The sequence below is a fragment of the Fundulus heteroclitus genome, chromosome 17 (genome assembly GCF_011125445.2).
Source record: "Fundulus heteroclitus isolate FHET01 chromosome 17, MU-UCD_Fhet_4.1, whole genome shotgun sequence".
Classification (NCBI taxonomy): domain Eukaryota; kingdom Metazoa; phylum Chordata; class Actinopteri; order Cyprinodontiformes; family Fundulidae; genus Fundulus; species Fundulus heteroclitus.
The window spans coordinates 9,863,093-9,876,115 of record NC_046377.1 but is presented as its reverse complement, the minus strand read 5'-3'; the positions used below and the strand labels follow the sequence as shown (position 1 = coordinate 9,876,115).

The 13,023-nt window shown below is 42.4% G+C and overlaps 1 protein-coding gene across 1 annotated transcript in view; it reads right to left on the bottom strand.

Annotated features, from left to right (window-relative positions):
* The window catches only part of grm8a (glutamate receptor, metabotropic 8a), a 354,028-nt gene that overhangs the window by 339,580 nt on the left and 1,425 nt on the right, over positions 1–13,023 (bottom strand). Inside the window, exon 3 of the mRNA XM_021320621.2 lies at positions 9,962–10,766. Within this exon, the coding sequence (XP_021176296.2) occupies positions 9,962–10,504 (543 nt within the window). The 5' untranslated portion in view covers positions 10,505–10,766. The remainder of the gene's footprint in view (positions 1–9,961; positions 10,767–13,023) is intronic.

The following is a 13,023-nucleotide window of genomic DNA, read 5'->3' as shown; positions in this document are numbered from 1 at the left end:
GTCACGTCAGTTTCTAGCTGTCCTCCATCCGAGACTGAGACGTCACAGTCCAGGAAAGCCAATTTAATTTATTCTCTCTTGTTGAATCAGAAAATCCAATTCAGAGTTAAAGTTCATAAGCTTTTAGCAGGTTGTAACAATCATCTCACATCTAAGAGCATAAACTCTGAAGTCTTTTGCAGCCCTCAGCAAGTTTTCAACCAGGACTGTCCTACATGTAGATTCATCCATCTTTCCCATCCACTCTGAGCAGCTTCCCTGTTCCTGCTGAAGATCAGCATTCCTACATCATGATGCTGCCACTACTGCATCTCTGTGCAGTGATGCTGCTTCCAGGTAATCCGGTTTAGTCGCAAAGTTCCAAAACACGTCAGGTCAGTCGCCCCCTCCAAGCTGCCCTCAAGTGCAACTGTGTGTATGTAGAGTTATTCTGTCTCTGCGTTGCCCTGTGATGGAGCGGCAGAGAGTACCCCACACCTCTCACCCACTGAATGCTGAAGATATTCAATGAACGTTCCAATCTGAGCCAACATACACCATATGTCATGGCAACTTGGCACGCTGCATGTATAGTGATCACATTTACATCACGCCTTACTCAATTTTACAGCAACATTAAAGTTTGTGTGTCACTGCTGACGCTACCTTGGTGCAAGCACTTAAAGTGAGGAAAGCTGCAGCCGTGTGCAAGCACGGTGCAACTCCTGCTGCTAACGGTACAGCTGACGTGTCCAAACAGGAGATGCTCACCTTGAAACGGATTAATCTGATTACATTTTGTGGCCCAGCACCAATACCTCGAGGTTCTTCCACGCCATTAAAGAAGTTGATGTTTTTCCATGGTGAAAATGAAAGTCAAATTATGTTTTCAGGAAAGCGAACATCCCACAGAGTAAGTTGAATTTTAAAACCCGATCTAAAAAAAAAAGGAGGAATTTTGATTACCAATATATCAATTTGAAAAAGGGGTTATGTTAAATTGCAAAAACCTAATTGTTTTAGTCAGTGGTCCACTTGATTATAGCAATCTAAAGTATCTCAGGCTCAGATCATACTCTCTGGAGTAAAAAGCCTTAAAATTAATTCATCGCTTTTGCAGGAGCATAATTTCTTTTTTTTTTTATTCCCCTATTGAACTCCATCTTCAACCTGCGTGCATTTATTAAACGGAAGGAAAATAGAATTGTTCATGAATACTTTGTTTTACAAAAAATGTAATAAATAAAATTTAATAAATAAAAAAAAAAAAAAAATCACCGACCCACTATAAATTTGCTTAAAGTAAACATGGCAATTTTGAAGAAAAAAAAAATGAAACCATTATTTTTGTTATAGCTTTTGAGCTAGGATGAGATGATTTTCCACCCATATCGAAATGGGTGTATTTAGAAAACAACTACAATGGAAACTGTTTGTTCACATCACGTGATCAACAACCGGATGTTACAAACCCGCTAAAAAAGACGAAGAAGACAACAGGAAGTGTTGAATTTATAGCTTCCTGCAAAATTGTCGACTACAGCTTCCCAAAACCGCCGTATATGTAGCTGCTCCAAAGTATGAGAAGCTTATCGTCCCAATGTCTCAGTAAGACGCTGACGTCTCCTCTAATGGCTAATGATGAGCGCTAGCACCGTGGCTGAAATATGTCTCGTTTAAGCGTTTATATGATTTTTAAAGAGTTATCACGTGAACAAACTTATTTACGTGTGATTTTAATTGCATGTCTTATTTAATGGAAAAACCTCAATTGCAAAATCGTGTCGTTTTATTACAGTAGGAAAATATTGACAGTTTTGTGCACAATTGTAATATAAACGCAGCTTAACAGTCACAAGGTCTGTTTTCAAACGTTCATCCTTTGTTTGAAACGAGACCAACCTAGGTAATTTTGTTGAAAGCGCCACCACCATCTCATCCGACTAAAGCAGCATAGCCGGTAAAAGCCAAAGCAAAGAACGGAAAATATCTGGTCATTCAACGATTTTCTATTTAAGTCAAAACTATTTGCTTTTTCAAGAATGCTTGTTACATCGAATTGGTCAAAGGAAATCATGTGTTCGAAAATTAGTTCAATCTTAAAAGGAAATCCAGAGTTGGCAGGTCAGATGTAGAAGAAAACTGTAAACTGCCATCAAGCAGTAAAACCCAGTGATAGATATTTGAATACCACTGCTTGATGTTTGGACAGGCGTCCATTTGGACTGGTTTGCCATATTACAACTGACAAAGCTACTAATATTAAGCGAAACAACGGTTGATTCTGCTCGAAATGGAATAATAATACAAATATCTCTTACTATATAAAATAGGAGATCAATTCCGAACGTTTGCCAATGCCAACTAGTGCAAGCTCAGCTGGACACATGAGGCAGCAGTACAGAGCGTGGGAAAGACTTCCCACTCCGACTTGGCCTCCCAACACAACTTCATAAAAACCACCACCAGGGACGGAGACAATAAGCCGTCTCCTCAAATGAAAACAACCCAAAGAGAGTGTGTGTGTGTGTGTGCGTGTGTGTGTGTGAAAGCCTGGAGCAGAATCAATTGCAACTAATTTTGAATGAATGCAGGGGTAGAGATTTGTCTCTGTGTGCAGTGTTTCCCAAGCTCCCCAGAGGCACCGTCGTTCCATTTGCTCTCACCGGGGGAGAGCCACCACTTATCAATTTGAGAATTGAATTTCATTTTCAGTCCCTGACACGCAGAGTGCGAGTGTCACCGCCAGAAATGTGCCCATCGCTTCATTGCGGGATTTCCTGGTAACGGCACTCTAAGCCGGATGCAGGCGGCCCATCAGTCCCTGCCTTTGATACAAAAGATTCTTTCTTTATCAACACAAAAAAGAAAAAACTACTTGTCCTGTGATCTTATTTGTTCTCTCGCTTATCTAAATTATCCAGCACATATGTCAACAGGGGGTATTATGAGGTCACTGAAACACAGACGTTCACGAACCAGCCATCCTCAACATTTAATCATTTCGATCTTGATGCATAAACTTGAACAGCAATATAGAATAAACTAAAAGTTACGCTTTAGTGCTGAATAATGTGCCCTTTTGCTATTTTCATTTTTATAGATTAAAAGGGGATATGCACATTTGAAGCGTTGCTGTGCATCTTGTCAATTAACGTGCATCAATAAGCGCCTTTAACACGCATTAGACGTAGTTGTGCTAAAGTGCGCTCAGATAGGGCAGAGTATTTGACTCCAGCTTTGGACAGTTTTAAGTAAAGAGTCACCGCTTAGCACGTTTGCTACCCAGCCCACTGCTGATGTGGGCTAAATAATCAGACAATATTTAATGTGCTGATTATACTTACTAAACCAAAATACAGGAGAAAATACAGTAAAATAGCTCTCTGTTGGTCAGAGAAGCAGAGGAGGTGCAGAAAACTTTAATGTGCAGCTTTTCAATGGAGGAATGTTTCACCTTCCAGCCTTTGCACCTGTAACGTTAAATCCCTGCTTGTGTAACCCTGGTGCACCATATATCCTATATAATAAAAATCAATAGTGTCTAATTTATTCTATCCACCACATTTGATAATCAATGCACTCTGAAAAGAGATATATATATATATATATATATATATATATATATATATATATATATATATATATATATATATATATATATATATATATATATATATATATATATATATTACACTTCCACATCATCCTGGAAGAACGACTGTTTAAAAAAGGAGAAAAATCACGGTTCAGCTCTTGGGACCTGGCTAAACTACGTAAAGCCAAAAGGTCAGAGAGCTGTGCAAAGTTTAAATTAACTTCATGCAAGTGCTAAACAAACTGACTCGGGAGAGAAAGAAGGGTCTGCGGTTCTCCACTGGCTTTAAAGCTCCTGTCATGTGTGCAAGGCCTCTTCTGAAGAGACCAATTACTTCCAACTCTTAGGGAATTTGTGACTTTAATTCAGCTAATAATGAAATGAAGATGAAAGATTTTTTTTTTACTTTATATCACAGAGCTCTACAGAAGTAAGGATTAAAAATTGGGAAGCAGAGAGAAAAAAATAAAAGACGTTTCACTTTAATCATCTCGCACCTTTTTCATGACTGCAACTCGTCTTGGGAGCCCCGACTTGTTCCAATAATCTTGAATATCTAGAACCCTTAATACAGAGTAGAAACACCAATAGTGAAACTGCAATTAAGAGTTAGATTCTAAGCCATTGCTGTTTAGAATCAGAGGGCATGAAGATAAAAACATTAAGCACTATGAAGTAACATGAGCCACACAGGTGGTCTCGACAAATATTTTATTACACCTAAAAGGTATTTAAAAGTTTTCTAATTAACTCTGACTTTGAAAGGTCATAAATTCAAGCACAGAATCAGTGCTGCATCCACATAATGTAACACAATGTACTAAAGGACCAATTTTATTTGGACCTTTGGAAACAGGGTCAACAGAATGCCCTTCACAAAGAACAGAACGCCAATTGGATTTCCGAAAAGCTAAAAGCTGAAAAACCTGCTAACAGAACACCAGCGGTTCTTTAACTCCTCATTAAACACCAAGTTCTCCATACTGATTTACATTTTAAAGCTGCAGATCCAGTCTTGTTCTTGTTCTTTTCATGCCATTCTAAAGTTGAATGGTATTACTGGTTACGGCAGGACTGATTGAAATACAGAGTAATTATGCATTTCATGTTAACTCAGAATCTGCTTTAATATGGAAAAACCAACAAAGGTTCCCAGACAGACTCCCACAAATCTGACCTCTAATTCAAACCTGACACCGCTTCTTTAGTTAGACTTCATACCATTTCCACATCCAAGTTCTAACTTCAGCGATAACTGCAACAAAGAATGGGGAGCCACAAGCAAACGACCATTTGCTCACGATTTGCCTTCCAAACGTGTAAACCACACATTTCTAGTAAAGGCAGCCAGAGTAACACCAGAGCTGTTTTTCCAGTAGAACGATGGCAGTGGATGAACTGAAGGAGGATGCACAATTCAGGTCCTGGATTTTTTTCTCCTTTGCCCCTCATATCTTTAAAAATGCATGATGTTTAGAGACATCTGTTGTAGACACATTTCTTGACTCAAACTGTTGGTCTTTTCTTTCCTAATTAAGGAGGTTTCTTAAAAAACAAAAACAAAAAAAGAACATTTTAATAGGTTATTGAAACACTCTTTTCACGTGCATTAACAAAAAGCATTCTAACTTAACTCTGGTGGCCCAAAGCTCCTACTTAAAACAAAGACAAGAGTGCCCATCACTCCTGTTGTTTTTCATGTTGTTGCACTGGGTACCTGACCAACTATCAGGGCTCTACATCATCAAGCTCCTTCTTCTATAGCACAACTATTAAAAAGACTCGTACTCCAGCTCAGGATGATCTACTTGTAGTCCCAAGGAACCACATTTAGCACTTTAGGGGTCCAGACTGTTGCATCAACCATGGAAAAAAATTATTTTTTACATTTGGGCTCATTTAAAAAAGCAGCTGAGGACATTCTTGTTCAACGTGCTTTTGTGTAAGAGCGTTTTACAATTGTTTAGTAGCCTATACTCCGCCTATGCAAAGCATTTTGATATTTTTATCTATGAAAAGTGATATAACAAAGTAAAAGCAGTAAGTATATTTTATTTATTTTATTAATGCACGCTACATAGTATTCCGTCATGTTCAGGTTTAAAACTGGACTGAAAAACAGTCATCCACACACACACACACACACACACACACACACACACACACACACACACACACACACACACACTCCCTTAAGGGAAGTTCATCATCTCCAATTAACTAAACATGCAGTATTTGTTTTGTTTGTTTGTTTGTTTGGACTGAGGGCAAAAGCTAGAGAACCTGAAGAAAGCCTGAGGGTTAATTCAAGGGTTTTCCGGTCTGCCGATTATAGGAGTGCACAGCAACAGGTGGGGGAGGATAAGAGCCGTCTTGCGCTATGCTCCAAAAAGCCAGAGAAAACCTGCTTACTCCAGCATCTCATTAAAAGGATTTTAAACCATTAAGACTTTGCAAAATTTGCAGCTTGGGACGCTTCATTCATGTTCTGTGACTGGTCTTTGCTTAATTTATCAAATTCCTAAGACATTTTAAGATATGGCACGTCTGCATTAGAACCACAGAAAAATCCCAAGAAAATCTTTAAACGACCTTTAAAAAAAAAACTGAAGAAATAGCCTGAAGAAAGCCAGTTTAAAATCCAAATCCTTGGAAACAAAAGGGAAAAAATATTGAAAGATTAGTTTGTGTCTATCAAACTTTCTCAAAGTCTAACAGCTACCTTCAGCAGTAAATTGGCACCCAAAATTGAGCTACAGCTACTAGATGAATGTTTGGTTTAAAATTTAAAAATGAGAAAGTTGAAGTTGATGCAAGACTTCTAAAAGTCTCAACATGTTCATGGTTTTAAAGACAATCGCAATCATTTCTGGCTTTGATACACCTCATATAAACGGTAAATGCTGCTAGTCCAATCACCCATTCACTCACACACACATTCACACCCTGACAGTGGTGGGCTATGTAGTGGCAGCCATACATCGGTACCACCGGGCCCTCTGACCACCGCCAGTAGGCAATTTGGCTGAAGTGTCTTGAGCGACTGAGACAGTCTAACCCGCCAATAGCAGGACACACTCCCAAACTTGTGCGCCACTGTCGCCCCATTATATAAATATAAATGCCGTATGAATTAAATCTCATCTCTTATTCAAAACGCAAAAATTGCAGTAAAACACTGGAAGGACCTCTAGCCAATCAGACCGTCAGTCACAACCTCACACCGCCAGCACCATATTCTCATTAACTTCAGCTTTGAGTTTCCCTCAACCGTCAGGCGTAAAATTCTCTTCTCCCCGTTTGTATTTCAAGACGCTAAGAAAAGGAGAAATGGCCGCCGATTCTCTGGTCGGGAAGTACGATTTTGACGTTTGCTGAGGCCCCAACAGAAGCCTACAATGTTCAGGTCCGTGCCTCGTTTGAAACCGACGCAGCATGCTGAGAAAACGGCCAGCGGAATTATACAGGGCAAGACCCGTGTTGTAATAAAGCAGAAATATTCTTCCAGGGCAGAGTTTTATTTTTATTCCCCCCCCACCTCATAGCGTCACAAGATTTCCCCGTTTCTACCCTTACTAAACCAAACTTCCGTGTCATCTCAGCCCCGCCTCACCCCGTTCTGACTCATCCCTCAGTGCGGCGCGCTAATCTTCAAACGAGGAACGGCGAACAAAAGAAACATCAACGACTCTTGTTTGATTTGATTTCTCTCAGCTGTGACGCTCAGCAAGGGGCTCCCTCTGCTGCTACAGCACAGGGAAAGCAAAAAAAAAAAAAAAAGATTTCAGCATTTCCTTTTACACAATCTGTTGTTTGAATCTCACTTTTCTGCTACTAGATTTAAAAAGACGCACAGACTTTCTTCCTTGCTCTGCTTCCGGCTCCCCCCCCCTCCTCGTGCCTCAAGTGGGCGACTGGCTGTGACTGACGCTGTCGGATTAGCCCGTTTAAAAAGACATATGTTTTCTCGAAAATATTTTTTGTGCGAACATGTGTTTGCGTCCCACGATTTACAGAGAGGGGGTGTATTATTTATGGAGAAGCATGCAGCGAGGGAGATACAGTTTGGAGACATGCGTTAGCACAGCCACGGGCGTGAGGTTGACGTAGCGTACAGATCCAGCACACATACACACGTTGGGGAAAAAAAGAAAGACAAAATCCAAAAAAAAAAAAAAAGGACCTCTGAAGACTCCCACACACAAATTATCAGCGGACGTACAATAGCAGCGTGCGCACCCTGCGAGTTCGAGCGAGCACGCAGACACGCGCCAGGCTCCAAATCGTATTAGGCAAATGAGAGCGAGGCACCGCAGAGGCAAAGGGGGGGGAGAGAAAAAAAGGCATTCTGTTCGAGGGCTGTTGCTGTGACAGATCCTGGAATAAATCATGTTTAGTTGTTGTTGCCGTTGTTGTTTAATATGCAAATCCTCCATTCAAAGCGCAAGCCGGTTGTTAACATGTGCGTCCCGAAACACAGGAAAGTCTCCCAAACACGCGAGCATATGGAGCTCTCTGTGCCAAGAAATGTGTGGGTCACACTGTGGAAGAGGCGTGGGGACGAATGTGGGTGTGAAAATAAAAATAAAAAAAATGCCACGGGCGTCATTACCGGATCCGTACTTCATAAAAACGCACCGCTATCAGTCAGCGGCGCGCAGCTAATGATGACAACGGGTGCAGAGTCCCGGACACGCGCACACCTGAGATGAAGTAGCCAAAAAAGGCACAAAAGCTTCAGGAAAGGACACACCAAAAACAACTCGAGCGATCATAAAAAAAGTGTTTCACCCTCACGAGGACACTCAATTAGGCCCACACATGTACTGGAAAAACGCTGGCATCACAAAGCGGCGCCCTCGCAGGCGACGCACGTGCGCATAAGCGACCGTAGGCCGCGGCAAATGAAGTGGCTGTTGACAGATTTTCAGCTTGTAATTGATACCCACACTTCGCCGCTTTTTTTATTTATTTCATTTCCCTCAACCCAAAAACTCCCTTAGAAGCATCTCTTGACATATCAGTTTCTCCTTCACACATGCATCTGAATGTTTGATTGAAATCACACTTTAGGCTTGGAAAAGGCAAACGCACAGGCTATCGCTTTCCTGCAACTGCTGAAGGAAGAGGTGTCACTGCTGCAGAAGCCGATAAGGCTTTAAATGGCTGTCGTCACTGAACTTTATCTTGCCAGTGCCTATGGGTGAAAGGGGCTGGATGTGCGTAGGATGGCAATGATTCAGGAAGTGCCGAGCTTTGAAAAAGTGTTCACCCCCCCCTTTGAACTTTCACACACTTTGTCATGTTAGATCCTTAAACCTCATGGTAGCGTATTGGGATTTTAATCTGATAGGCCGACACAAAGCAGAGCACAATTGTGAAGTGAAGGGAAAAGGTATCATGGTTTTTAAGAGTTTTTACAAACATAGAGTTTTATGCACTACTGGCAAAAAAATTCCATTAGTTAACAGACTGTTAACTAATGGAATTAACTAATTGATCTTCGCGTCGTGAAGAAATGTGCGGAGAAGCTTCACGCGGCTGTAGTGTCGCTCAAATGCAAACCTACCAAAACGTCGCTGCCCACTTAAACTGGCAGGTCAGGCAAAGGAGAGCATTACTCAGAGAAGGAACCATAGCATGTTAACTTTATGAACAAGTGGCAAGAAGAAAGTCCTTGTTGAAGAAAGCCATGATAGGTCGCGCTTGCAGTTTTGTCAAAAGCCACGAAGGGAATGGGAAAACAATCACCGAACTGAATTAGAATAACTGCATTTCATTTTCAAAATACTTTTTCCCCCACAGTGAAACATAGTAGTGAAAGTATCATGCTGCGGGGGTAATTTCTTCTAAAAAGGGAAAATGAAGCTGGGCAGTTTGTCAAAAAGAGCACGTTGAACGTTAATAAAGGGCCATCCTGGGAGAAAAACCTGTTGGAGGCGGCAAAAGGCTTGAGATCTGGGTGGAGGATCACTTTCCAGCAGGACGACAAACACAAAAAGCCAAAGCTACAACCAGGTGATATACTGTAGATCAAAGTGTCGGTATTATGTCAGGCCAGCGAAAGCCGAGGTATGAATCCAGTTGAGAATCTATAGCAAGACTGAGCTCAGGGAGTGAAGAGGAAAGTGCAGCTAAAAGTGCTTCTAAAATACAGTACAGACTTTAGGAGATGTCTACAATCGCAACCACACTACAGATTTTCTTAAAGTGAAAACAATCCTTTTCCCTTGACTTCATAATTCTTCGCCCCTTTTAGTTGGTCAATCAAATTACATACATTTAAGTTTGTGGTCGTAATGTGAAGATCATCATTTTTGCCAGGCCACTGTATGGCTGAGAGAGAGAGACAAACGGAAGAGGGAAAATCAGGTGGACTCCTACCTTAAACAGGCGCAGGATGTTGGCCACCATGATGGACACGGAGCTGGACGCAGCCCCGATCACACCCACGATCTTATCAGGCTTGGTGAAGATCGGAGGGTCCCCGTTGGCGCAGCGCACGTCCGAGCCATCCCTCTCGATTAGGGCCTGCACAAACGTCAGGGACTGCTCCAGAGCATACGTGTCCCTGGAGCAGGTATCCAAGATCCGGGCCCCCAGCGTGATGTTGGGCAGCAGTTCAGGATCCTTGTTGATCAGGTCGATGGCAAACATCATGGCCTCTAGGCGGTGGATGCCCTTCTCCTTTTTCAGCTCCCCGCACGGCGTGCCACGGTCGCCCCGTGAATGCACCGGGAACAGGCCGCCGAGGATGACGTCGCCGTCCAGACGGATGGAGTGAGCGTATTCCGGGGCCGCCTGGGGGTCCGTCGGGACTCGCTGGGGCGAGGTGATGGGAAAGAGCCAGGTGTAGGAAGTAGCCAGGAGCAGGAAGACGACGGAGGGAGAGTGGAGGGGAAAAGTCGGGCTCCACTGAGACTCCATGATCAAAGGGCTTAGCAACAGACGGCGATCCGAGAGTCTTTTAAAGATTATTAAAGTCGGCCCTTTCTACTGATTAACGAGGCAGGGGTAAAGGACCCCAGGTGCGGAGTTAGCCGAGCCCCATGAGCAAGTCATATTCCAGGGAAGAGAGAGAGCATGGACAGGAGGTGTAGCAGGAAAAGTGGCGCTTCAGTTTGGAGTATCTGGTCCGGGGGGGCAGGGGGCAGAGCGTGCAACCCACAAGTCACATCTTTTGTAGAGCCTGTTGAGGAGACACAGAGACAAGAAGACATGTTGGTACCATTAACTGTGCAAGGGTCAACTGGCTGCAGGGTGGTAAAGCTCACTCGGCATGTGGAAAACACAGACCAAGATGAATGACGCTACCAAAAACAGACATACAGAGGCTCTCAAGAGCGCCCACGGCCCTGCTAACGCGTCAGGCTTTTGTGACACAACAGAAGTTAGGCCACAGTGAATAATTTCAAGACTTCATGTGTCCATCCATTTGACTTTTAGCCTGCAATGAAAGCGAGACCTGCTAGAAGGCAAAGGAAAACGATTGTTGGATCTTTTTGCGCATCCTTAAATTAAAATCCATCAATATTTGTCCATTCTACCTCGCCAAATATCTTTAAATCTATTAGACATCTTTGTCCACAGGCCTCTTTGGGTGACCTCACAGATTCTCGAACCAATTTAGATCCGGGATCTGGCCAAGTCATCCCAAAAAAAAAAAATGACGTTTTCCTCTCATGAAGATGTGAATTTGGCTGTGTGATTGTAGTAAGCTCTCCAGCAGACACTTGAAGATTTGGGTAAAAACTGACTGGTGATTTAAACCGGTCATTCGTTCCTCCATGTTGCAGACTGCCTAACGAGTTTATATGTCATTTTCTCAAAATCTTACAATTCTTTACATCACCGTTGTCCCACTCTTACTTCAATTCCTATTACTTTCTCCTAATTTAAACTTTCCTTTAATGAGACCCCTTTGATCCAACTAAACCAGGCATGTCCAAAGTGTGGCCAGGGGGGCCATTTGTGGCCCTTAGACTCATTTTGGGTGCCCCCAAACTGCATTTCAAGAAAGATTTGGTCCACCAGCACAGGTCGCTGATGCAGATGGAAGCATTTAGTTTGTAATTAGGGCAACATTATGTACAGAAACGTTAAACTCTTACAACTGAAGTACAACACAAAGTATTCACCTTTTAATAAACACACTTTTGACATTAATTTCATAGTGACATCTATCCAATGACATTTGATTACAAAAAAAAGACAGACTTTGGTGCATTAAAATCTGCAAGTGTTTTCAAAGAACAACAGACCCAAATATTGTTCTTATATTGCTAGACCAAAAAGCGTAGTTTATTATTGTTAAAGAGTCTTAAATAAATCCTATTCATTTGGCCCTCAAGTTCCTTTGAGTTGACAATTTTGGCCCATGTACCAAAAAGTTTGGACACTCCTGAGCTAAACGGTGGCTTTAACTGATGCAAACGTGGAAAAGTCGCGTAAACTCAACAAGAACCACTGAGCTTTATTACAGGTTAATCAGATCCTATATAATTGATGGCAAGTCAAAGCTCAAGATGCTAAAAAAAAAAATGATAATCAGGTGTTTCTGCGCATTTAAGCAACCAGGTCATCGCAATAACTATTTTTTTTATTATTATTTTTTTTAGCCACTGCATTTATTGGCTGGCAAACTCCCAATGCAAACTCCCAAGTGCCTCAGCTCGTAGTCACCTCTACACCATCATTCACTTTATACGCAGGCAGTTCAAGAAGAAAAACAGCTTACAGAGGACCTCATGGGGAGCTCCTCGGGCTATTCACATGACTACCTGCTGCAGTTGTGACGAAGCTAAGGAAGAGGGGACTGAAGAGAGCCCAGACGGGGAAGGGAGGAGGGGAAGAAGGGTTCAAGAATAAAAAAAGAATATATATATATATATATATAGAGAGAGAGAGAGAGAGAGAACAGCAACATGAGGCAATGTGAGCAGCAGTGCTGAAAAGACACAGCAAGCCACGGAGCAAGTGTGTATCTGCTGCCGTTACATGAACACATCACCATACAGTGCACACGCCTCCTCCTCCTCCTTCCTTCCTTCAGACTCAACAGGTAAACGTTAAATGTTTTTATTTGACATCAAAAACCATTAAACGTCGACACGCTTTATCAGCTCTCCCCCCCACCACTGCGGGACGGTTCCGCCGTCACCCCCGGTTGTAATAATGTCACGCTTCCTCCGCTGAGCTGCGCAGCAAGCAGCCATATTGTCGCAATAAGTTGGCCGAGGACTGGAAATTGCTTATGACAAACTGGCGGATTTCTACACGGTGCGACTGCTAATGTGCTTTCATTAGCCGAGGCCCCTGGGAATTTATTTTCTCATTTGCCTCCCCTGATCTCAGATCCTTGATTTTTTTTCCTTTTTCTTGCGCGCGTGCAGACAGGGCGAGGAGGCAATTTGTGCAAATTTCTGGGGCCTAAATAAATATTTTAA